At 42.1% G+C, this 26,041-nt stretch overlaps 1 protein-coding gene across 2 annotated transcripts in view; it reads left to right on the top strand.

The window, feature by feature from the left end:
• The first annotated feature begins 11,514 nt into the window (after positions 1–11,514).
• TMEM71 (transmembrane protein 71) overlaps positions 11,515–26,041 on the top strand; it is a 32,016-nt gene continuing 17,489 nt past the window's right edge. For both annotated transcript variants that reach the window (XM_077749952.1, XM_077749953.1), the window contains exons 1-5: positions 11,515–11,823; positions 13,183–13,264; positions 14,515–14,575; positions 16,650–16,862; positions 18,340–18,512. In XM_077749952.1, coding sequence (XP_077606078.1) covers positions 13,219–13,264; positions 14,515–14,575; positions 16,650–16,862; positions 18,340–18,512 — 493 coding nt within the window. In that variant the 5' untranslated portion in view covers positions 11,515–11,823; positions 13,183–13,218. The remainder of the gene's footprint in view (positions 11,824–13,182; positions 13,265–14,514; positions 14,576–16,649; positions 16,863–18,339; positions 18,513–26,041) is intronic.

Genomic DNA, 26,041 nt, shown 5'->3' with positions numbered 1-26,041 from the left:
ATGCAGGGCTGGTCGTGTCACGTGACCCGCAAGGGTTGGGCCCAGGCCTCGCATCCGATTGGAGAGGAGCCCTGGGAGGCGGGGCTTGGCGGCAGTTGGCTGGCGGCTAGCGGGCGGGGCCGTGATTAGCCAAAGAGGGAAGGCGAGCTCCCTGAGCCAATTAGGAGTTGGCAAGGGTTTGACCTTTTGGAGATGAGGACGGAGCCCGTTGAGTGTTATTATATATTGTTGATTCGGTAGGAAACAGGTTGCTGAAACTCCTCAACCCCGGCACTAGGGCAAACTTGTAAATCCACTACAGGTTTTCTTAGATCTCCACCCCCCTCCACAATAGGAATAGAGCAAATGTTTACTCAGTCAACAAACAGCTATTGAGTGGATAGTTTGTGGCAGGTTCTATGTTATCACTACGTTACATGACACTTTCGCCCAATTGTATTGCTATCTATTGTACAGGAGATCCTTACAATACAAAAGGCAGATATTAACATATGTGTGTTGTGCAGATAAAGAACCAAGGACTAAAATTGATGTGACTTCCCCAAGGAGGAAGGGGAAGGTAATGATTGCACGACTACTTTTATTGTGTATCAGACATGTACCCAACTCTGTCCTAGGCACAGGGGAAAGTGTCTCCACTGTAGGAAACCAACTAGTGAACATATTCAAAGCGATGTTGAGAGGAATATCTTTTTTCTCTCTCTTTCCAATGTACCACTCTGGATCTCAAGCTTTCTAAATGCACCATTGCATACTAATAACACTTATATTTATCATGCTTTACAGTGTGGAGTTAAAATAGCAAAGTATCCCTTTAAGCTTTAATTATAGTGAGATTTGGTAATTCAAACAACTATATTCATATCCCTTTATTCCAAAGACATTCATTCAGTACTTACTATGTTACTAATAGCTACTGAACTAGACTGAGCATGGCAATATATAGAAAAGATATAAATAAGACAGTCTAGTGGACATTTGTCTTGTGCGAGGGTTGCCCAGCATCTGAACTCCCTATCCATGTTTGGAAAATGTACCATCACGGTTGTCATTAATACAGTGTACCATATATTTCCAGAGTTCTGGATACATAACAGGCTTATACTTTCTACCCTCCTTAGAATTATGTGTGCCCACTTGGTTTGCTTTGGCTAATAAAATGAAATTGGAAGTGAGCTTTGTCATGCCTAGCTGTTAATTTTAAAAGGCACTACAGCCAGATTTCTGTCTCTGGCACACTGGTAAGCAATATTTGAGATGGTGACTGCTCTAGCCACCCAGATTCTAGACAGATCGTGATTAACTCACTGCTAATCTGCAACTGATATGTAATATAAGGAGAGAAATAAAAATCTGCTGTTTTAAGCTTTTGAGAGTTTGGGAGCTGTTTGTTACGCAGCATAACCTACGCAGGGACCAAACTGATTAATACACCCCCCTTATGAGTCTTTGGAGGCAGAGCCAACCTCACACTAAGTAAGATGAAAATGTCGGAAATTCCCTTCCCTGTCCCCCTTCCAGTTAAAGTGCTATTCTCAGCTCCACTTACTAGAGTCTCACTGAGGACTATGTGTGAGAAGCTGCCAGTGATGTTCAAAATAAGGAAAAATTTCTCCAGCAGCCGTGGCAGTACCAGGGACCAAATATCTGACATTCAGGCTAGAGCTAACTAACTGAAACCTGCCAGAACCCAGGGTGACCCACAAGCCAGGAGGTGAAAAACAAATATTAGTTTGCTGACATCACTGAAAACTTGAGATTGCTTCTAATTTAAATAAAATACATAAAGTATAATATAGACTCTATCCACTCTCCATTGTTTGTTGAGAATTCATCCATCTACCCTGAAAATATGATTATCCCATTTTAATTGGGACGTCATAAGGGACAACTCCAATAATACAGCTTGAAAGAGGAAAAAATGGAAATGAGATCTTATGCAAATGATTCCTGGCTTGTGAATTGTACAGCTGAGTATTTTCAATGAACTTAATATCATCCTCTAAAGGACACTTTGGAAATGGATAGGGGACTTTATTTTTAGTTGTCACATGATTGAGGTAGGGCACAACTGCAATTTGATGGGACAAGCAAGGGCTGCTATACATCCTAAGATGCACAGTGCAGCCCCATACCTTGAAGACTTGCCCCAGGTCACGCACGACTTTGAATGTCCCTCCACCTATTCATGTAGGTCAAAAATCCTTTCCATAATTGCCTAAGCCTAGAGCTCAGTTTTGCACCAAAGGACAAAGTATTTTGCAAGGTGTTTTTTTTAATGTTTATTTTTGAAAGACAAAGAGAAACAGAGCATGAGAAGGGGGGAGGAGCAGAAAGAGAAGGAGTCACAGAATCTGAAGCAGGCTCCAGGCTCCGAGCTGTCATCCCAGAGCCCGACACAGGGCTCGAACTCAAGAATCATTAAGATCATGACCTGAGCCAAAATCAGATGCCTAGCTGACTGACCCACCAAGGCGCCCCTTGCAAGGTTTTAATACTCAATTTTCCCAGAATGATGCAGCCTTATAATATGAGGGAAGATTGTCCTTTTTTATGAAAATATCCAAGAACGTATTCCATTCTTAAAAATCATGCCACCAATGCAAAGCTACTCATAGCATTTGAGACACTGAGAGAATATACATATATCACTCTGCATTCTTAGTTGTTACATTGCAGGTAAATGTAAATTTTGATGCTAGCACTTGACTACTTCATTACGTTTCTCTGTATATCATGGCTCAACACTTGTATATTGAAATATAGGTTACTTGTATTATAAATTATTTCCCCAAAGTTTGTTCTCATGCTATTGTTGTGTCATTATATTAAGTTTTTTTAATGTGTGGAGCTTGATTATACCACCTGTGAATTTCATTTCAGAAAAGGTCAGAGCGTATTACATAATATTCACTCACAAAGGTGGCATTAGGTCTGATAAAGCTGAGGAAAATTCATATAGGCTATCATTGCCTCTTCTGGCCATGTGGAGTCAAAGGTCAGGATCGGCGCAGGGATGCACCATGTAGCGAAGTCAAGAGATAACTTCCCAGCCATGCAGTGAAGCTATGCATTGCCGTGTCCCCTCCCCTCTCTCCCACCCAGCACACCCCTCATCCAGATGGTTAATGTTAGCCATCAGTCACTTCATCTCCAAATATAGAAAGAAAGAACTTACAGCTGTGTTTGAGTGGAGCCAAACAACCAGTGAGGAAATTATCTTGAAACAACAGTCCTTAGGCAAAAATCACTGAACTAAATTCCTCCAACATTAAAACTATAAATATGGAGCCGTTATATTTCCTGGAATATTTGACAATTCTATATACCTATTTTAAGGGAGGAAAAATGTTACTACTGAATATCACATATTCTTTGATTACATATGAAACACAGGAAAGCCATTTTTTTGTGTGTATTTTACTCTAATCTTATCATCCGCACCAAGGAAGAAAATCAAAGCAATTCAAAGTTGATGTTTTTTTTAAATATACTAGCTGAACAGGGACCTGAACTGTTACAAAAGATACCTCTGACACCTCTCTATTCCAGGTGCTTTAAAATTTTTGAAAATGGCACTAACCTTGCTTCCTTCACCTGCTAATGAAACTGCCTATCTTGCCTCTCCGTCACTCTGTCCCTTTTTCAACTGAACAGAAGCGATAACTGTTCCAGAATTAATCTCTTAATTAATGGACCTCTAGGCCATGTGTGAATGGACTGGAAAGATACAATCTCTCCCATACATCCACACAGCACTCTGCTCACATTTCTTTTTTTTTTTTTTGTAATATTTTTTAATGTTTATTTATTTTTGAGAGACAGAGCATGAGCATGAGCAGGGGAGCAGCAGAGAAAAAAGAGAGAGAGAGACAGAATCTGAAGCAGGCTCCAGGCTCTGAGCTGTCAGCACAGAGCCCCACGTGAGGCTTGAACCCACGAACCGTGAGATCATGACCTGAGCCAAAGTCAGACGCTCAACCAACTGAGCCACCCAGGTGCCCCCCCCACCCCCGCTCACATTTCTAACGCAATTCCCACTGTGATGTATGGCTATGAATCCTGCTTTCTTACAATGAGTCCACCCTAAAGATGATTGGAAATTATAAACCACGTTGCTTTATTTATTTGCTTTTACTGGAAGTTCATATACTCCTCAAAAACTATCTGGCTTTCTGAGGTTTTTGAGAATTTTTGACTCAGCAGTGATGATTTTGAGCGATCAGTCTCTGCTAGTAAAGGTCATAAAAGAGGGAAAAAAATGTTTCACTCAGCAAAAGCTTAGAAATGCAGCAAAAGATCTGAATGATAAAGAAGTCCTTTTTGTGCAGATTGTCCTGAAACAATGGAGTGACCATAAATTTGTCATCCAAGCCTGGACACTTAAAAGAGCAATTTAAAAAAAAAAAAAGCATTATTATAATTATACCGGAATAACAAGTGTATTCCTGGGCAGTCCCAGACAAATTGAGATATACGATCATTCTACCTAAAGCAGGAAGAAATAATAAAGAGAAATAAGGTAAAGTTCCCTAAATGCAAACAGATGAATATAGAATCAACACTTGATTCCCCAATGGATTTTTCTCCCTTGTGATACAGGACGAGGGATGGTTTGTTTGTTTCTTTGTTTGTTTGTTTAACTTTCAGCTTCTACATTGATACTTTATACCTCCTTTGATTTTGGTTGTTGTTTACTATTATTACTTCCATGAACTATATCAGTATTTTTGAGCGTTGCCCCACCAATTATCTGCATTAAACCTACGTGGGCTCTTGGTTAAAAATGCAAGTTTGGGTACCCGAACCTGCATAGTAGGTTTGGAGATTAGCAATCTGAACTCCAAAAGCCATCCTCCATGATTCTGACATACATGAAGTTTCAGAACTACGTTATGCTAGTTTTCATTTGTTGCATGTGACAGAAAATGTAATGCAAACAAGTATAAGCATAAAGGGAATTTATATGTGTGGAATCAAGAAGGGTAAGTCAGCCTTCTCAGGCAGTTTAATTCAGGGATCAAATCACAACACCTTTTGTTCTGCTTCCCATGGGTTACCTTGACTCGCAGAGTCCGCACCAACCCTCCAACAGCTTAACCTTGTCCTTACAACATGTTGATAAACACGAAAAGGAGTCCTGGAAGTCATTCTTTCAGTGGCCTAAATTAAGTCAGCTGCTCTGCTGTGAACCAAGCATCATGGCCATGGGAGTGTTGGACTGAGATGAGGTAGATCTGCGTCCCACCCCCAACCAGGCAAGTGGGAGTAGAGATTGGCCCAAACCTCATAGGCTGAGAGATGGGGATGAGTGGGTGCTTTAAAGAAAATTAGAGTCCTGCTACTTGAAAGAAAGAGAATAGAAGCCAGACAACAAAGCAACTGAGATTCATCTCAACTGGCTTATACCGACTGCAACTCCAAATTACAACTTCTAGCCATGCAGCGAAACTGACAATGCTTGTCCTGGTTTGCAAATCGAGTAAGAGATTGACTTAACATTCATGTTCCTGATTCCTTAGGTGTTTGCTTTCAGAGGCAGTCTCTACACTGCAGAAACACATTGCTAGGGATGGTTGTGGGTTTGTTTTCCCCTAAGCTTATTTATTTTCTTTGAGGAGTTAGAGGAGGAGGAGGAGAGAGAGAAACAGAATCCCAAACAGGCTCTGCACTATCAGTACAGAGCCTGACATGGGGCTCAATCCCAGGAAACATGAGATCAAGAGTCAGACGCTTAGCCAACTGAGACACCCAGACACCCCCATTGCTGTGGATTGTTAAAACTGGGAAAGGAGAGGGGTGCCTGGGTGGCTCAGTCAGTTAAACATCTGACTTCAGCTCAGGTCAGATCTCATGGTTCGTGGGTTCGAGCCCCATGTTGAGCTCTGTGCTGACAGCTCAGAGCCTGGAGCCTGGTTCCAGTTCTGTGTCTCCCTCTCTCTCTACCCCTCCCCTGCTTGTGCGCTCTCTCTCTCTCTCTCTCTCTCTCTCTCTCAAGAATAAATAATAAAAAAAAATTTTTTTAACTGGGAAAGGAGAGGGTGGGCAACAGAATGTAGCAAGGGTACAGATTAATAGTAATCAAATATCAAACACTTTTAAGGTCTTGCTGATCATTATTTTCCTTGAAAATGGAGCAGCCTACAATTCAATGGCATCGTCAGATAAGGCAGATGGCATGCATGCATTGTTCCATTGTTCATTTACTTGTTTAATCACTCAACTAACTTTTACTGAAATTCTACTGAGTGCTAGAAACCGGGTAATGCAGAGGGAGAGAACAGGAAGAAAAATAAAACTAGGTATCCAATTCTTAGGTGACTTGCCATGATGGGGACATGGATATAGAAACAACCAAGCACGGTATCAATATTAATATCCTATTAAATATTAATCCGTTTGAAATAGACATATCTTAATGTGCTTCTTCTGACTCAGCAAATCAAGGAAGACTGCATAGAGGAAGTGACATTTGAAAACTGCCTTGCAGATGACTAGGCTTCAAACAAGAGACCTGTGCAGATTCTAAAATTATTATTGCCTTAGACTTCTTTATAGTTTTGATTCAAGCTCTGGCAAGTAGAAAATGTCATTCTGCTTCCATTTCCTTCCCACAGGCATTTATTGAACTTCTGCAGTGTGCCAAGTACAGTGTTAGGCCTGGCCCTAGGAGCATAATGACAAATGAGTTTAATTCCCCATCCTGAGGCACTGAACAAGGTGGTCAAATAGACTCACAAACAAGTGATTTGGGTACAGCGTTAAGTGTCAGCGTGCAGGAATGTGCAGGGTCAGAATAGGTGCTCTCACTGGTCACTTGCAATTAGTCTAAGTGTCTGCTCTCTCGGCTGTGACCAGAACACAATCCCAACATCTCCAAAGTAACCGCCTGACCTGCAGAAGAAAAGGTTCCCCTCTGGGGGGAGGGGTGGGCAGTGGGGAGGGGCCGAGAACTTGCCTGTACAAACATTGCCACAGTTCACCGGTTTGCCTCAGAAAAAAATATTGCCGCAACCCCGCATTGTGGTCAGGTATTGAATTACTTCCTCTTTTGTATTTTTGCAAAACATTCAACAGAGTTAGCTTCCCCGGGATAAGGGTAAACACCCTTCGATTATCTTTCTTTTCTTTTTTAGAACTACGGGTATCATGAAGATCATAGGAGACCATACATTTAAAGGAAATCAATGCATTAACTTGTTTCTTGCTATTTTTTTTAATAGCAACTTAAGATGATGAAGCATATTAGAGCCAAGGGTTTGGAATAAGACCAGGGGTCGTAAGTTACACCTGACACTTTTACCAGAGTGTTTGAGAACCAGACACTTCTCTGACGCTCCTTTCCTCACATAGAAATGGGAATTGGAAATCTCCCTCACAGGGTTGTAATGAAGATCAAAGTCGATAGAACAAATCTTACGTGTTTTGCAAATGATAATCGATATACCAATGCCAGGTATTTCCTGATGTTTCTTTGTCACCAGGCACAGGAACACGTATTGCTAGTCATTGGCATCCCTGGGGGTAGGCGTTTCATGTTCTGTGACACAAATACACACATCGACTGAGGACTTGCTTTGCATCAGCCTTGTATTTTTGCTGCTAGGATTACAGAGACGAGGTGAACCCTGTTCTCGCACCAAGAATGCAAGCTCTTATTTAGACTTTGGGGGTTTCATGTCTACATCCTCCCTATGCCTGACCCCCCCCCCCATTTCACAACCTGTCTCTCTCTCTTTCTCTCTCTTAAAAAAATTATTTCCACCATAATTCAAATATGAACACTGAACAAACAGTAAGAACATATATAGAGCATTTTTGAGACAGGAAATCTACCTACAAGAAATCTTGTATAAATGCAAAAGGAAGGAAGGAAGGAAGGAAGGAAGGAAGGAAGGAAGGAAGAAAGAAAGAAAGAAAGAAAGAAAGAAAGAAAGAAAGAAAGAAAGAAAGAAAAGGGGAAAGCACATGTTACTGAATTCATTTATGAGTTCTGTTGTTTTTTGTTGTTGTCTTCAGGGTTTTCTATATATAAGATCACGTCATCTGCAAATGGATAATTTTACTTCTTCCTTTCTGATTTGAATACCTTTTATTTATTTTTCTTGCCTGGTTGCTCTGGGTAGGACTTCTAGTGGTGAGAGCGGGCTCAAATATACTGCTACACTTTTCCCCTTCGACACAGACACCCTCTGATGATAATGGAGGATTGAACATTCTGGGGAACATTTTTTTTTTAAGTCATTTATTTATTTTGAAAGAGAGAGAGTGAGGGAGTGACAAAGAGGGAGAGAGAAAGAATCCCAAGCAGACTCTGCACCTGTCAGGATGGAGCCAGACAGAATCCTCCATCTCATGAACAGTGAGAGCTTGACCTAAGCTGAAATCAAGAGTCAGAGACTTAACCGACAGAGACACCCAGGCACCCCTGAACATACTTTTAAGAACACCTGGGTGGCTCCGTTGGTTAAGCGTCTGACTCTTGACTTCAGCTCAGGTCATGATCTCATGGTTCATGGGTTCAATCCCCGCATACAGCTCCACACTAACAGCGCAGATCCTGCTCGGGATTCTCTCTCCCCTCTCTCTACCTCTCTTTGTCACTTTCAAACAAATGAACTGAAAATAAATTAAAAAAATAAAACTGCTGCAGAATAGAGGGCTGAAGTCAGTTTCCCCTAGCTTTTAATTCAGTTACTTATTGAATCCGTAAATGGTAATGGACAACGTGTTACGTGGCAGGCTGGATTCTTGATGTTGGGTCTACAGAAATGAAGAGAAATGATGAAACTCTCTGCCTTCATAAAGCTTACGGTCTGGCTGAGGAATAAATTCATCACTACAAAAAATAGAGGCTTTGGTATGTTACATACTGAAAAGTACTATGGAGAAGAATAAAGCAGGGAAAGAGCAAGGAGGGTGCGTGGAGGGCAATTTAGTTAGTGACCAAAGCTCTTGAGCCAAGAGCCAAGGAAGGTAAGAGAACACCCTCTGACTATCAAGGGGACATTTTGGGCAGGGAGGGGTGTAGCACAAAGATCGTGGAGCAGGCACACGTCTGGCATTTAAGGAGACAAGTGGCCCTGGGGAGAGAAGAGCAAAGGGGAGGCTCCAGGGTTAGAACTCCTACCATGACAGTTGGTAGTATCTGTAAACCCTCTAAACCTCCATCCTGCATGCGGATAATGATCGTACTTATTTCCTAGGGCTGTGTGAGGTTTACTCAAGGTCACACACACAGAGTGTTTCATACAGTGCCTGGCTCATAGGAAATGCTCAAACGTGTTTGATGTGATGGTTATTACTTATAGGTTAGGAATGCAGGCTCAGAATCTCAGTTCTGCCAGCTCACCATTTACTGGCTGTGTGGTCTGGGGCAAAGTATTTAACTCTCTGTGCCTCAGCTTTCTCATCTGTAAAATGAGGTTAAGAACAGAGCCTCCCTCGTGGCGTTGGTATGCAGATTCAATGTGCTAATACATGTAAAGGAAGTGGAACAGTGCCTGGGAAGTCGTAAGGGCTCCATAAAGTTAGCAATGATTACCATCACTAATGATACCCTAATTTGTGCCAGATCAGTAAAGGAATAAAGTCTTTTTGATGTCAGTCTTTTGGGAAAGGGGCTTTGTGGACTTGGGCAGAGCCAAGGGTCTTAGGCCAGAAGGATTTTTTTCCCTTCCTCCTCTAGAAATCATTAGCCAGGGCCGGAAGGAGGAGGGTGAAAATAGAAAGGAGAAACAGAGAGAGAATGAGAAGGAGGAGAGCTATGGATTTCAAGAAAGAAGGTACCAGACTCCCAGAACTGCCGTAGGGTGGAATGGCTACCTGATAAATGTAGGCGGATGTGACCAGACCCAGCCTTGAATAAACGTGCCTATGTTCTAAGGCTGGCCTCCTGGCCAAATAGACTGGAATACCTAGTGGCCTAGAAAACACATTTGTTGGGACTATGTATTAGTTATCTATTGCTGTGTGAAAAGTTACACAAAACGTTGTCCCTTAAAATACCATTTTTTGATCACATCGTTTCTACAGGTCAGAAATATGGGCAATTCTGAGCTGGTTTGTCTGCTTGTGGGTGTTTAGAGGCTGCAACCAAAGGGTTATCCAGGGCTGTAGCGCTCTCAAGGCTCAACTGGAGACAGAATTGCTTCTGAGACACTCACGTGGCCATTGACTGGATTTCCAGCCATCGGACTGAGGGCTTCAGTCCTTTGCCGGCACTTGAGACAACCCCCCAGATTCTTGTCCTGTGTGCGTCTCCAACATGGAAGCTTGCTTCATCCAAGTGTGTAAGCCTAGAAGGTAATGGAGAGGCCGACAAGACAGAAACCTCAGACTTTTGTAACCTAATCGTGGGAGTGCCGATCCATCACTTGTGTCTCATCTATGCAGGAGAAGCGAGTTATTTGCTTCAGCCCATGCTGAAAGGAAAGGGATCCCACAAAGATCTTTGAGGGTCATCTTTGCAAGCTATCTACCACAGACTAGACGTGACTCCCCCACTAACAGCTTCTGTTTCTAAGGGCATGCTCTATAAAAGATCCTGCCTTTGGCATCACCTCAGGGAGAAAGGTAAATCCCTTTCTTGAGAGAATCCCAAAAAGGAATGAGATTAACTTTTCTGCCAGGCTGACCAACTGGGGCTTCAGAAGAGAAGCCGATTTACAGAAAACAAATAAGGAATACATCTTGCACATCCGAGCTGAGGAGTCACTTCTTTCTCAGTACTCCTTTCTCATTCAATTCTCCAAGGCACCCTACAAAATATATATTATTACATTTATAGTTGGAAGACTTGCAGATCCAAAAGGTTAAGTCACAAATCTGAGTTTACAAAGCTCGTAGGCAGATAGAGTTTAAATCTCAGTCTCTGTGACTCCAGAACCCACACTCTTTCCACTCCCCAATGCACCTTCGCGTTGTTAGAATGTATTTTCTTTTTTATCATTTACAATAGATTTGTAGGGACCCACTGGAAATTCTTTGAGCTCAACTAAAATATGAATATAAAGTATAAAATGCCCCCCAGAGAGTTTCCCGTAAAGCTCAATCTTTGGTGAATCTACCTATTGCCACTACAGACATTTTCATAAAAACCAGCTCCTGGTATTGAATGATATTCTGAATCTAAGAGCATCAGTGCATTAGCACCAATTAACTTCATCGATCTGGACACAGCACAACTAGGTACTACTCATATTGGAAAGGGCCAGAGGATGACAATCAAGAAGCATTGCTTCTCTGGAAGTTTCTCTCGCGTTCTCATGGCTAGGAGTGACGAGGTAGCTCAGGAAAGCATCCCTCGAGTGACCGTGACGTATCCAGCTGGCCTGATTTGTGGGCCGCACGTCCTCTGCTGCTGGTCCAGGAGACTATTCTGAGGCTTCACCACACTCCTCAGCGTGAATGCCACTGATGTGAGCCCAACAGGAAGTGTGACCTCATTCTGCCTCGCAGTCTCTGGTTACACAGGCTGTTTTTGAAAGAAAACAAGAGCGGTTATAAGGCTGACTTTCTCAAGAACTGCATGCCCCTTTATTCTAGGAAACAACCAAAAGAACGAGAGGCCACTGAGGACAAAACCTGTCTGCAAACTCCGGCACACGGCGATGCATGCAGGCATCTGTTAGGAGGAGGGACCGGGATTTCTCTTTATTACGAGACTTCCCTGCACCTGTTGACAGTCTGTCTTTATTTTCAGCCAAAGAACTGCTAAATCCTGGATATCTCCATCGTCAACCACAGGAAGCTTTGTACTTCAGTAATTCTGCTATTCATCAGTAGGAGGAAGAAGCTGGGGACTCCCTTTGGAAGGAACATGTATGGCCAGATTATTTTTCAGAACGGATGTGTTACTTTGATAGAACTGGTAGACAGAAGCTGTTTCTTGAAAAGATTTAGCACTGTTACTGAAGGCTTTTTGAATGTTACTAATACTTGATTAACTGTACTGCCTGTGGCCTGATACAAGTATTTGTAAGATATAACAGTAAAACTTTGCCATCCGCCACAGAACTCGTGGGTTTAAAATTAAACTTGATGCTTGGGGAAAATTAACATGGTGTAATTTGGGCTGCGTACCTCAGATGATATTGATCAAAAGCCAAAAGGACAATGACAAACTATTGTATTATGGGGCAAACAATATTATTTTATATTCTAAATGAATGAAATCTATGAATGTGTGCTTTGATTTAGAGATCTTTTAAGGAATGCCAGACGGTTCTCTGGACTCCTCTGAAGGTGTCTATAAGCTAGGGTCTATATTTTCTAAAAGGTATGGCATATAATTTATTGAAAGAATCAGTTTGGAGCTCTAGGATTAGCTTGGTTTGATTTAATGTATGACAGCTACAAAAACAATCCATTACTAGGTATCACATTTTTAAAATGTGGATAGAGATGGTGAATCAGAAAGAGAATTTAGTCTTACCTTACAAGGCTATGAGGATAGCATTTTGTGCAAAGGGTCATGGTCTACAGCAGATGGATCTATGTGATGAGTGGTATATGATCAAAGTTTATGTGATTTACACCCTTGGATATATGTTTAATTTGTAATTGAGAGAGTAAAGTACATGCTCCTGCGAACTGAGTTTTGAAATCTGCCTGGTGGTGGACAATTTTTAGTGTAAGGCTGCTTGTGCTAGTTGCGAATGTTCGGGCTGACAGCACCTTTTAAAGACAACCAGCCCTCTCTATGACCCCTTGTCAATGATTTGAGGTGTTGCACAAAAGACAGACACGGATCCCCAAGAGTTGCCTGGAACTTGATAAAGAGGGTGATGTGTGTTGCATGACGAAAATACAAATACATTTAGCTAGAGGGCTCTACAACCAATCTTCCTTTTTTCTGATTTCGTAATTAAACAATTCATTGTCATTAGTTACTTTGACTACAAGTCAACCACATAAATCTAGGTTTCCCAAATAAAATGCTGTTCTTAGTTACAGAAAAAGGTTATTTGGATGCGCTAAGCCAGACGATGGAAAATGTAATATAACGTTGTAGCAGGTGCAACCTCAGTGGTCATTCATTCCAGTTTCCTCCTTCAGCCCTAAATCTCTGTATCATTCAGTAAACAAGTCTGACTAGTGCAATTAGTAGATGCCATCTGTTTTGGCATCATTTTTCTATTTTTAATATATAATCCACCTCTTTTTTAATGTCTCTTTCAGAAAATCTGTGAAGTTTGAACAAGCAGCCTTCCCAAGATGTACCAAATCTCTCAACTGATGTCAACACCAGTGGCAAGAAAATGTAGGAGAACTGCTATGCGCAATTATCTTTTGAACGATTAGACTTCTTTTAGCAATTTCCTTGCTTTGATTTTGCTGATACTCATACCATTAACCATCTGTCAGTAGCGTGTGCTTCTTAAATGCCAGTGTTCACTTTGGCAATGATTTTGACTTCATTTCTTTCCTTGAGAGAAATGTGGCATTTGTCTTTTTAGTGGAAAAAAAAATCACTGGTTTTTTAGATGTCTGTGCATAACTGTGAAAGGGGATTGCTTATCAGCTACTATTAAGATGCAAAACTGTCTATAAAAAAATACTGAATGATTTTGATAGCTACTTGCAGAAAATAAGGGCGTTGTTAAAACGGTTGTGGTTTCAAGCTCCTTCCTTCCTCTTGTCATTCTCTCCCCAGACCTGGCTTCTACCCCCTCCTCTCACACCTACAATTTACTCCTTACAAATCGACCAGCCTGATCTGACAGTCTACACTCCTTTCTTTGTCTCAGGTACTCATAGTCCACAACGGAATCAAGTTTCATGGAGCCTCTCTGTTAGATGTATTCGCACGTTACTACAAAACATCCTGCTTTAGAGTTTAGAATATTAATTAACTGCACTTTCCCCAACTGAAATTAGGTGCTATGCCTTTAGTTAATGGGGAATGAAGGGATGCATGAATGGAAGGATGATTTTTTTAAAATTAATTAATTAATTAATTAATTTTTTTAAATTAAGAATACTCACAGGCTTCATACACTGGAAAATCATTTCTATGAAACAAAACGAAACTTTATTTTTTTTCCTTCACTAACGTCTTCTGCTCATTATTTTACAATGGAAGTGCCTTAAAATGCGCTAATGAGAGAGAGTCTAGGCAAATGATTGAATCCCTCAAATTACTGAGGCAGCTAAAAGAACTGGCACACTGGGTAATTGATTTTGGTTTTCTACAGCTTCACACAAGATAATTTCTTCCTCCCTTTCTTGATGAGTCAGTTTGATGCTAATAGTTCATTATTGCCTCATCCTCTGCTAAGAAACCTCTACAGGAATGTTGAGTGAGAGAAGAAACAGATGACAGAAGCCCCTGGGTCATTTCTGGCTCCCGTGACAAGTTGGCTTAGTCCTGATTCACTGCATGGCCACACTAGTTGAGTTCCCTGCCAAGGAGGGATCTATTCACACCTTCTTTAAAGCCCCCCTTATTTGCAGTCCTGCATGCTGGGGACGTGTGATAAATTTGCACTTCTCTCCCATGTGCTTATGCAGGTTCTTCAGGCTCTGAGAGAGAATATACCAGAGAGATGTCTCCCGGATGCATTCTCCCGAGGTATTCCATGGGACTTTTTGCAAGACAAATCCATCACGTTCTCTCCCTGTGTGCCTCATTTTATTGCGTTCCTGGTTTAGCAATGTTAGTCTGAGACCTCCTCCTGCTTTGGAATGGCTATAAATCTTCAGTCCCATGCACATACCAGATGAAAAGTTGCATCACCTAATAATGGAACGGGGGAGGGGCATGGTTGTGAGTCTATAAGCAAATGTGAATTGTTTCAGGAGTGAAGAAACCACCGACTACTGATGAATGGTGGTTACTTTTTCTCGAACTGAGGTTCTCCTAAATACGCTCTACTATCTCAATTTATAAGAGCAACACGATTCTACGCCATGCGCAAGCTGGCCAAATGCCATGCTCTACAAAAACGTGTAGAGTCACCCGTTTTGTTCAAGTTCTACGATGAAGTCTCCTTTTCCTTTCTTCCCCCTCCCCCCGCCCCCCGCCGGCTCTTCTCTCTTTTATTCCTTAGACAGGCCTCAGTTGATGTTTTCCCTAGCATTTTGTAAAATGTGCCAATGGTATGAAGGAATCATGCATTGGTGTAAGAGCCTACCCTTATTTGTAAATTCTAGGCCTCTTGCTACCAGCAAATGAATCAGCCAAGGATGAACTAGCAAGCCACGTGGAATGAGCACTCCAGATAGATAGGGGTCCAAATCCTAGTCTTATCACTTACTAGCTATTATAAAATGTCCAAGTTATTTGTCTGTCTGCATCTTATATATAAGGTATATATATATTTCCCTACAGTTCAATGCAGATTACAATACTTAGCTTTTGGGGAGGTTAGTGAAAAGTAGATAAAGTGTGAAGTATGAGCTAGGTCCACAGTACAGTTTCAACAAATAATATCCATTTAAAACAGTATTTTTACTAATTTTAGTGCATTTATTGCTTGAGGACAGGCCTCTACATTTAAAACTTTATCAGAAATTCAGTAGAGCATGTGGCATGATGTCACCTTTCAATCACACAGGCATATGATGGTTCTTCAAACCTAAGACACCTGGATATTTACCCAACTAAATATTAAGAACTTTCCCTGGATACCAAACCACAAACTGTACGGTCATTGGTGCATCTGACCAAGAGGGAAATTGGCCAAAGTCAAAGAGATCTCTCTGACTGCATGTCCACCCTGTAACTCATATGTCTGAAGGCTGCACAGTCGTAATTTATCTATTATGGGGAAGGAGTAAGGATACGGCGGTTGGAGAGAAAGGGGGTGGAGACTATACACTTCCAAAGAGCTTATAATAATAAGCTCATATAATAAGCATCCCGATTAGGCCATTCTGCAATTTTTCCATCCAAGAAAATGAATTAATGTCAAGGGTATAGTTGCATCATATGGTGAGGAGACTGATTAGCTGTAATGTTTTCATCAAAATGTTTAAAACAGAAGGAAGCACTAAATGCCCTGTTGTTCAATGCTCTCATTACTGAGATGAAGCCTAGGTTAGGAGTGACATTCTTCGGGTGGCTGAATGCATGCATGCAAAGAGGTAGCCATGAGGGGTGCCTGGGTGGTTTAGTCAGTTAACCATCTGACTTCGGCTCAGGTCATGATCTCACAGTTCGTGAGTTGGAGCCCGTGTCCGGCTCTGTGCTGACAGCTCAGAGCCTGGAGCCTGCTTCAGATTCTGTGTCTCCCTCTCTCTCTGCCCCTCCCCCACTCATGCTCTGTCTCTCTCAAAACTAAAGATTAGGAGCGCCTAGGTGGCTCAATCGGTTAAGCGGCTGACTTCAGCTCAGGTCATGATCTCACGGTTTGTGGGTTTGAGCCCCGCATCAGGTTCTGTGCTGACAGCTCAGAGCCTGGAGCCTGTTTCAGATTCTGTGTCTCCCTCTCTCTCTCTCTCTGCCCCTCCCCCACTCGTGCTCTGTCTCAAAAATAAGTTAAGAACAAAATAAAATAAAGATTTAAAAAATTAAATGAAAAAAATAAAAGAGGTAGCCATGAATGCTAAGAGCTATTTTCCTTCATGGTGGGTAGAATTGTGGTTGTTACAGGCCTGGATGTAGTGGATAGAGGTGTAAACCACTTTCCTTCTTCCCTCTTTAGTTTTGCCTGTGATTTCCTGGATGGTGACAGTTCCTTTGAATGCTGCCCTGTAGATCTCTTGACAGGCTCCCATGTTACCTGTCGCCGAAGTCCCAGACTCCTCTCCAATGGCTACTACATTTGGACGGAAGACAGTTTCCTCTGTGGCGAAGATGGCAATATAACTCTGAGCCCACCCCAGACCAGTGTTCTTTACAAGGAGAATTTAGTTAGGTAAGTAGTGGATAACCTGTAAAAGAATCCAAAATCCAATCCATCCACTAATTATTCATTCGTTCGTTCATTTGTTCATTTAGCTTTCATTTATGAGAGCCCATTCCCGCTTCAGACTGTGGAAGTGTAAAGGCCGATAAGGGGCAAGGATAGCTGATCCTAAACCAAGGTGATCAAGAGATCCGGGTGCCAGGGTAGAGGTCTGAGAGAATACAGTGCAGAAGAAAAAGAAGGGAAGCCTATTTCACTTGAGGAAACAGGTTAAAACGAGATTCCTAGAGAGAATGAAGACTGATTTGAGTCTGGAGAGACGCAGGATCTTAGTTAAAACAAAGTAGCAAAGGAGACTTCCAGAGAGGGAACAGGCATCGAGCACTGGGATACCCTGAGCAATTTGGAATATGGCAGGTGGTTTGGCAGAGATACAGTTCAGAGTGGAAGGAACATGAGAGAAGGCTGAGCAGACACAGGGGCTGAGAAGAGAACCTTCAAGTACAGCTAAGGGGGTCGGGCTTTGTTCTGTAGGGAAAGAGGAGCCATTGACAAGTGACCAGATTTATCCTGAGCACAATAACACTGATTACAATGTAGAGGACAGGTTGCTGGGAGTGTGGATGGGTGAGTAGCGAAATCTTTCAGAAATGCGGAACAAATCACGTCGCCATGGTGCCCAGTGGTTTCCCTTTGCTCTGACATGAAAATCCAACTCCTTAACGACATTCAAGTTTCTCCATTATTGTCACATTCAAAGTTCTTCATTCCCTGCCTTATTTTTACCTCTCCAGCCTCATTTCCTGGCATGCCTCAATATAAGACCTACCTGCTCTTCAGTGAAGAGAACAGACAATCCTATGCAGCACAGACATCTCCTCTTGCGGAAAGCCTCCCTTGAATCCTGATCAGCAATGCCTCTCATAGTGCTCTCAGTGCAGCCTCTGGTTAATTCCGTCAGAGGACACACCCCCTACACAGCACTGTAATCCAGAGAAGAGGCCATAGAGCCAGCCTTCTTCAGTTTGTTTCCCAGTTACGACACTTACTAGATGACCTCAGCCAAGTTACTTGCCTTTTGTGCCTCAGTTTCCTGATCTGAACAATAGGTATCTATAGTACCTACCACACAAGGCTGTTCCAAGGGTAATCAAAGTTATTGTATGTAAACCAAGAAAGACACCTGGCACAGAATAAGCTCTATGAAGGCATTAGCTTCGTCTGCATTGTCCTTGCCTCTCTCTTATAATGGATTGTGAACATTTTGTGCCCAAGGTTTTATCTTGCATTTCAGTATCTTTGGTATTGATCCAGGCACCTGGACACACAGAAGTTTAAGAAACTTCTGTGAGGTTAACAGAGGGAACAAATGAAATGAACTTCACACATGGGTTCTACGCATCAAATCATTTTCACCACATTCTTGCTTTTGAACCAGAGGGGGCTGTTATTCATTATGCATCATGTTACTTTCATTTATTTCCAGAATATTTAAAAAGAAAAAGAGAATCCGCCCTTCCTTTTCTAATCTCTTCAACCTTGGCGCCTCTAAATCCTGGCAGCCTGGAAATATCTTTGGTGATGTGGACTCTTCCCTAAGTCAGGACACCTGTTTGGAGGGGGTCAGGAGGCTGGCCATGCACCATTGCCATGAAATCGGTGAGTTTGAATCACCTTTTCCACAGTGAAATATCATTTGCAAATGGGCAGCAGCAACCATGTGGTCCTGAACCAAATGTAAATTCCAGAGATAACCTTCTCTTCATAGAAGGAACGGGCCATATTTTTAAAAGTCACTTAAGAAGCATCTGGGTGGCTTAGTTGTTGAGTGTCTGACTCTGGGTTTTGGCTCAAGTCATGGTCTCACGAATCGTGGGATTAAGCCTCATTTGTGCTTTCAGCTTGGGATTCTCTTTCTGCCCTTCCCTTGCTTGCACACTTGCTCTCTCTCTCTCTCTCTCTCTCAAAATAACTAATAAACTATAAAAAAATTTTAAAAACACCCTTTGTATTAAAAAAAATTTGCCTAAAGCTCTCTCCATACTACTTATATTGTCCAAAATACATATGTGTTCACGTCACACAAAATATCCTAATTAAAATTTTTTTTACATATTTATTTTTGAGAGACAGAGAGAGAAGGAGACACAGAATGTGAAGCAGGCTCCAGGCTCTGAGCCATCAGCACAGAGCCCAATGCAGGGCTTGAACCCAAGAACCATGAGATCATGACCTGAGCCAAAGTCAGATGCTCAACCAACTGAGCCACCCAGGTGCCCCCAAAACAGCCTAATTTAAATGTGTAAATTATTAAGTAGATAATACCTCAAAAATATTTGCACATTTTCAATGTGTCTTCTCTATATGGGATCTGGATGGAGAAAAGATACTGGAATTGGGGCCCAAGTACCAGTATGGGCACATTAAGAGAGTTAACTTTGCTATGTCACAATTCCTTGTTTTTAAAACAAGATGTATTTACAGGATATAATAATAATGTATATATTCCTGTTGAAATACATGCTATATGTATATATTAGATATACACATATATCATATATGTACACATGTATGCATGTTAAATGTATGTGTAATATACATAATGCAATATTAATGTATCTAAATATGTATGTATAGATACACATATATGTGTATACACACGATGATGTGAACTCAAAGCATATCTTAAAGATTAAATGGGACAATGAATGTCAAGTATAGTTCAATCCCTCAAGAATTTAGGGTTCCAATTATTTTTATTACTAGAATGGAAACAGTGGATATTTATTGGGCACCTACCACCTGCCAGACCATGTCCTAGGTCTGAGGACACAAGAGTCAATACAAATAATATAACCTCGGCCTCTAGTTGGCTGGGGCAGGAGGGTGAAGTTCAGACCATTGTGAAATAATTACACCAACAAATATAAAATAATTATGGGAAATGCCATGACAAAAAAGTAGATGATGTAATGGGAGATTTCACCCACCCAGAAATTCAGGGAAGGCATCCCTGTGGAAGTGGCATTTGAACAGATTTCTCAAAAATAAGAGAGGCTTCTCTGGGCAAAGGGGAAAGATGAGAGCATTCAGGACTCCAGAGGCAAAATGGCTAGGTCTAAGGGATCTAGGGAAAAGGTTTCCTGGATGGGCAAAGACCACATGCATGGTTCGGAACATGTAGAGTTTAAGTCCCTTTGGGACATAAGGCACAAGTCAATGTGGAGCTCCAAGGGCAGTGTGAGTTGAGGTATACGTTCACGGGTCACCTCCGTCCAGGTGGTTCCCAAAGCCATGGAGAGGATGCGAGAGATTAGGAAGAGGGTTGAGTTGGCAAACAGGGAGCCTAGGATGGAATATAATGGTTGGGTGAATAGGACCAGATTGGCCTGCAAAAAGGGTAGAGAGGAGGCATCCAGAGAAGTAAGAGGAAAACCAGGAGAGTGTTGTGAAGTGAGACTCAAAGGAAAATGGGGTGCTTCCAGAGGGACGGGACAGTCAACAGCGGCAATATGTGTCCAAAGGTCAAAACAGGATGGCAACTAGCTTTACTAACCTGGAGGTTACTGGTGGTGGAGCGATAGAAGTGGAAGCGGTGGAAGAGAATGAGCGGGAAGGTGAAGAGTGTGGGAGATAAGGAAATGGAGACATGGGGTGTGAGGACCCTTCAAGATGTCTCCTGGGAAGGGACAGAGAAGGACTTGGTTCCTCACATACACACATTTGACTCTGCTCATACTTATCTGCTCTCCATTTCTTGAGTGGACCACGGTCCTCCACACCTCTGTGGCTTTGCTTATGTCACTCATTCTGCTGGAATTCATTCATTCATTCATTCATTCATCCACTTAGAAGATTTTATTGAGGGTCAGCTATGTATCAGGCACCATATTACGCACTGGAGCACAGTGAGCAAACTTGTTCAGGAACTTACACGGTGAGCAAACTTGTTCAGGAACTTACACAGTGAGCAAACTTGTTCAGGAACTTACATCCCTGTCAGGGGAGAGGGAAAGCAAATAAATTACACAGCACATTAAAAGTGGTAAGTGGTATAAGGAACAACAAAGGAGGAAGAGATGGGATTGCATGTTTAAGTAGGGTGACTAAGGCGGCCTCATGAGAATGACTTCCGAGCAATGACTTAAAAGTGAGAGTGGAGCATCGGGGAAATGAACAACCTAGGAAATGCAAGGAAATGGAAGCATAAGGATTCGGAGCTGGGAGCATCCGGGGCTGAGTAGGAGGGGGGAGGAGAGAAGATGGGATGGCAGAGGCATCCATATGGTGCACGTAGAGAGGGACGGGGCAATGGGAGGCCGTTTCGAAGGCTTTGCCTTCTACTCTGAGTGAGAGGAGAGCCCATTGGAGGATTTTGGACACGCGAATGACATGATTCAATTTACACACTGACAAGCTACCTCTGGCTGCTGTGTTCAGATTAAATGTAAGAGGTATTAGGGCAGAAGCAAGGGAACAAGTTAGGAGGTTGTTGGAGTGATTCAGTGAGGAGATAAAAGTAGCTTGAACTAAGATGATAGCAGGTAGAGGTGAGAAGTGGTAGGATTCTGGATACATTTCAAAGATGGCACCAACATGTGGCCCCTGGGTGGCTCAGCTGGTTGAGCGTCCCACTCGGGCTCAGGTCATGATCTCACGGGTCCTGGGCTCGAGCTCCGTGTTTGGCTCTGTGCTGTCTCCTCAGAGCCTGGAGCCTGCTTCATATTCTGTGTCTCCCTCTCTCTCTCTCTGCCCTTGCCCTGCTCACACTCTGTCTCTCTTTCTATCAACAATAAATAAACACTTAAAAAGACAAAAAAAAAAAAAAAAAAAAAAAAAAAGAAAGAAAGATGGCACCAGCAGGAAAAAAAAAAAAGAGCCAACAGGATTTGCTCATGTGGCCCAAGAGAAAGAGAAATCAAACATGTTTATTTATAAGCTAAGTACTGTACATTCCGTCCTGCTTAAGTTTATAGTTTATGACCTTGTTTATATACATTACCTTGTTTAAATATCCCCAAACCCTCGAGCAAGTAGGTCATATGATCATCATTTTTTATAATTACAGTGAAAGTGAGGTTTGGAGTTCAGTGACTTGCCCAAGTTCATTTAGTTTATAAACAGCAGAACTGGAATCCAACGTGGGTCTGTCTGGTTCAAAAGCCTGGTCTTTGCTCTAGTGCTAGTAAGGGTTTTGCTTTTCTTTCCAAGATGAAATCCAACATATGCCTCGTAGCCCAAGCTCCAAGATCAAGCAAGCCGAGTCCTGTAATACAACAATATAATAATAAAGGTAGAACACTTACATGTCTTGAATTTTTCTCAACCTGCTTCCTGGGCAAAAAACACAATGCTACAGTAATTTTTTAAAAAAACTTTTTAAGTTTCAGTAAGTATAGATTCATGAGAAGTTGCAAAAAATAATACAGAGAAGGTCTGCGTCTACTTTATCCAGCTTTCCTCACTGGTTACGACTTACTCAACTATACGCAGTCATTATCAAAACCAGGAAATGAATATTGGCACAACATGATTAAGGTTTTAAATGCACTTGTGCATGTGTGTATGAGTGCGATACTAGATTAATTCAAAACCAGAGCGCTTGCGAAGCAAAGACATAATTCTTATACGAACACAAGATTAATTAAATTGAGTATATCCTAGGTCTTACAATAACAGAGATGTATAAACAGCACAAAGGAAAGAGAAAGAGGCAGGGAGGTGGGGAATGAGCTCGGAAAGATAGACTGAAGATATATTTGGAGAACCGTCTGTGCTGTGTTGAGGAGTTTGGATTTTATCCTACTCAATCAGGGGTATCTTAGAAGGCTCTTAAGCGAGGCGATAACATGACCAGATTTGAATTTTCAAAGATTACCTTTACAGTAACATGAAGGAAAGATATGAGGAATACCAAGTGAAAGCTCAAGGGCAATTAAAACCAGCGGGCCTACTAAAGAACGTGGCTCTGGAAATAGAGAGGAAGGAGGAGATTTAAGGAATATTCTTCAAGGCAGAATGGACAGGCTGTTGAATGACTGAATGTAATGATAAGAAGTGGGAGGGCTCAAAGAAGGCTGGGGAAGGGGACTGCATGAAAAGTTCTGCCATCACGGAGGCCTGGAAGACAGTACTGCTGGAGTGATGAGGAAGATAGGCTTTTGAGCTGGATGGACCTGGGTTCAAGTCCTGACACCATCTTTTCCAACTTCAGTGTTCTTGGGCAAGTTAATAATCCCTATGACCTCCATTTCTTCATATATAAGAGAGAAAAATAGTAGCACATAGAATTTTTGTGAGGATGAAATGCACGAATTCATGAAAAGTACATATTAGCATGGGGGCTGGTGTTCTGTGCAGGACATATTAGTTCTTAAAGGCAAAAAAAAAAAGAGAGAGAGAGAGAGAGAAAGACAGATTTGGGTCAAGAAATGAGACAATGAATTCTATTTCATATGTGCTGAATTTGAGGCACCAATGGGAAGTAGAAAGACGGCCAGGGGAGGTTTGGAAATGTAACAAAGGAGTTCCAGAGCAAGGAAGGGCCTAGAGATACTGCTTTGAAAGCCAATATGAGAAATAGTAGAGGTCTCTGGAATAAAGGGATCTACTACAGAAAACATGAATGAGCAGAAAGGGCAGTTAGAAAGGAACCAAGGAGGTTGAACGGAAACTCCAGTTATAATTTTCCCTGCAGTAATCAGTGCCATGGACCAGCGCCATCCCAACCAATCTGTATTATGTACCTCTTTTCTCTCCAATGCCTGTGAGGGTGTATTATTCCTGTGTGTGTGTGTGCGTGTGTGCGCGCGCATGCGCGCGCACACACACACTCGTGTATTAAGAGCACCCAATGCAAGACCTACCCTCTTAGCAGCATTTTGTCTACAACACAGCATTGTTAGCTATAGGCTCTGTGCTATGCAATAGATCGCTAGAACTTATCTTGCACAGCTGACACATGGTCTACTGAAATCATGTGGTACTTCTGCTGTGTCTGACTTGCTTCACTGAGCGTAACGTCCTTTAGATCCATCCATGTTGACAAGGACGTGGAGAAAAGAGAACGCTTGTGCACGGTTGGTGGGAATGCAAATGAGTCCAGCCACTATGGAAAACAATGAGGAGGTTTCACAAAAAATTAAAAACAGGACTACCATATGATCCAGCAATCCCACGTCTAGGCATGGACTCAGAGGAGTTGAAATTAGAATCTCAAAGAGAGTTCCTCCCTCCCATGTTCATGGCAGCATTATTTACAGAAGCCAAGACATAGAAACAACCCAAGTGCCCATCAATGGTGAATGGGTGAAGAAAATACGGTCTATACATACAAGGGAATATTATTCGGCATTATTTAAAAAGCAAATCCTGCCATTTACAACAACATGGAGGGAATATTATTCTTATCTCTATTTTACGGAGAAGGAAACTAAGGCAGGCTGGATCCTTTCCCTGGGGGCACACAACTAGTAAATAGCGTGACCTGGATTCAGTCCCAAGAGTCTTGAGCATAGGCTCACTATGCTATATGGGGAATATTTCTCAGGCAAAGAACCAGAAGAATGTGATGTCATCAGAGAGGAGAATATGATTGACGGTGCACAGCTTAATAAAGAAGTCAATTCAAGAGTCCTGTAGCTTTAAGGTTTCTGATAAATAAGATATGTATGGAATCTTTAATTAGAAGGCAACGTAGAGGTCATCTTACCTACTCCTGGCACTCCTGACAGATGGGCACAAATGCCTACAGTAACAAAGAGCACTGGGGAGCCTGCGTGGCTCAGTCGATTAGGTGTCCGACTTCAGCTCAGGTCATGATCTCACCGTCTGTGAATTTCAGCCCCACATTGGGCTCTGGGCTGACAGCTCAGAGCCTGGAACCTGCTTCGGATTCTATGTCTCCCTCTCTCTCTGCCCCTCCCCCATTCATTCTGTCTCTGTCTCTTAAAAATGAATAAATATTTTTAAAAAGCACTAATTACCCTTTAATTAAGATACAATTCACATGTCATAAAATCTACCATTTTAATGTGTACCATTCAGTGACTCTTAAAATTATATTCGCAAGGTAATTTGTACAGCCATGACCACTTAAAAAAATTTTATTCTAATTCCAGTATAGTCAACATCCAGTGTTAAATTAGTTTCAGGTGTAGAATACAGGGATTCAACAATTCTATACATTATTGAGTGCTCATCATAAGCGACTCTTAATCCCCTTCACTTATTCCACCCATCCCCCCAGCCACCTCCTCTCTGATAATTGTCTGTTTGTTCTCTATAGTGAAGAGTCCGTTTCTTGGCTTTTCTCTTTTGTTGTTGCTGTTCGCTTATTTTGTTTCTTAAATTCCACATGGGAGTGAAATCGTATGGTATTTGTTTGTCTTTCTCTTACTGACTTGTTTTGCTCGGCATTATACTCACTAGATCCATCCATGTTGTTGCAAATGGCAAGATTTCATTTTTTTATGGCTGAGTAATATCCCACTGTGTGTAGGCACCACACCTTCTGTATCCATTCGCGTACTGATGGACACTCGGGCTTCTTCCCTGTCTTGGCTCTTGTAAGTAATGCTGCCATAAACTTCGAGGTGCATGAATCCTCTTGAAGTAATGTTTTCCTATTCTTTGGGTCAATACAGAGTGTAGTTCTATTTTTAGTTTTTTGAGGAACCTCCATATTGTTCTCCACAGTGACTGCACCAGGCAACCATGATCACTTTCTAATTCTGGAACATTTTCGCCAACCCAAAGAGAAACCCCACACTCCTTACCAGTCGCTCCCTAATCCCTGTGTCCCCTCCCCAACCCCAGCCCCTGGCAACCTCAAGTCTACCCTCTGTCTCCTTGAATTTGCCCATTTTTGGACTGCTGTGACTTCTTAAGCCTGCCTCTTCCTCTCACTGGTGATGCCGCTACAGCAGTGGCTTACCTGTGTTGACCTATCACGTGCTTTTTGAAAAGTTTCCATCCTTCGGTTCTAGGCTGGCTTTCTGGAGTACACAAGGCCAGTCTCTTCTCGGTTCTAAAGCAGCATTTCCCAACACGTGGGCTGGGAGTGGGGGGGACAGACATCTCTAGGACACAGAGGTCATGAACGCTGAATCTCACAGTGACAGAGACACCTTTTACGATTCCCTCAGTCCTTCTGACACAACCAAGGAGAAAGGTTCAGTTTAGAATCT

This window comes from Crocuta crocuta, unplaced genomic scaffold (genome assembly GCF_008692635.1).
Source record: "Crocuta crocuta isolate KB4526 unplaced genomic scaffold, BGI_CrCroc_1.0 scaffold119, whole genome shotgun sequence".
Classification (NCBI taxonomy): domain Eukaryota; kingdom Metazoa; phylum Chordata; class Mammalia; order Carnivora; family Hyaenidae; genus Crocuta; species Crocuta crocuta.
This window is presented reverse-complemented; position numbering and strand designations above follow the sequence as displayed.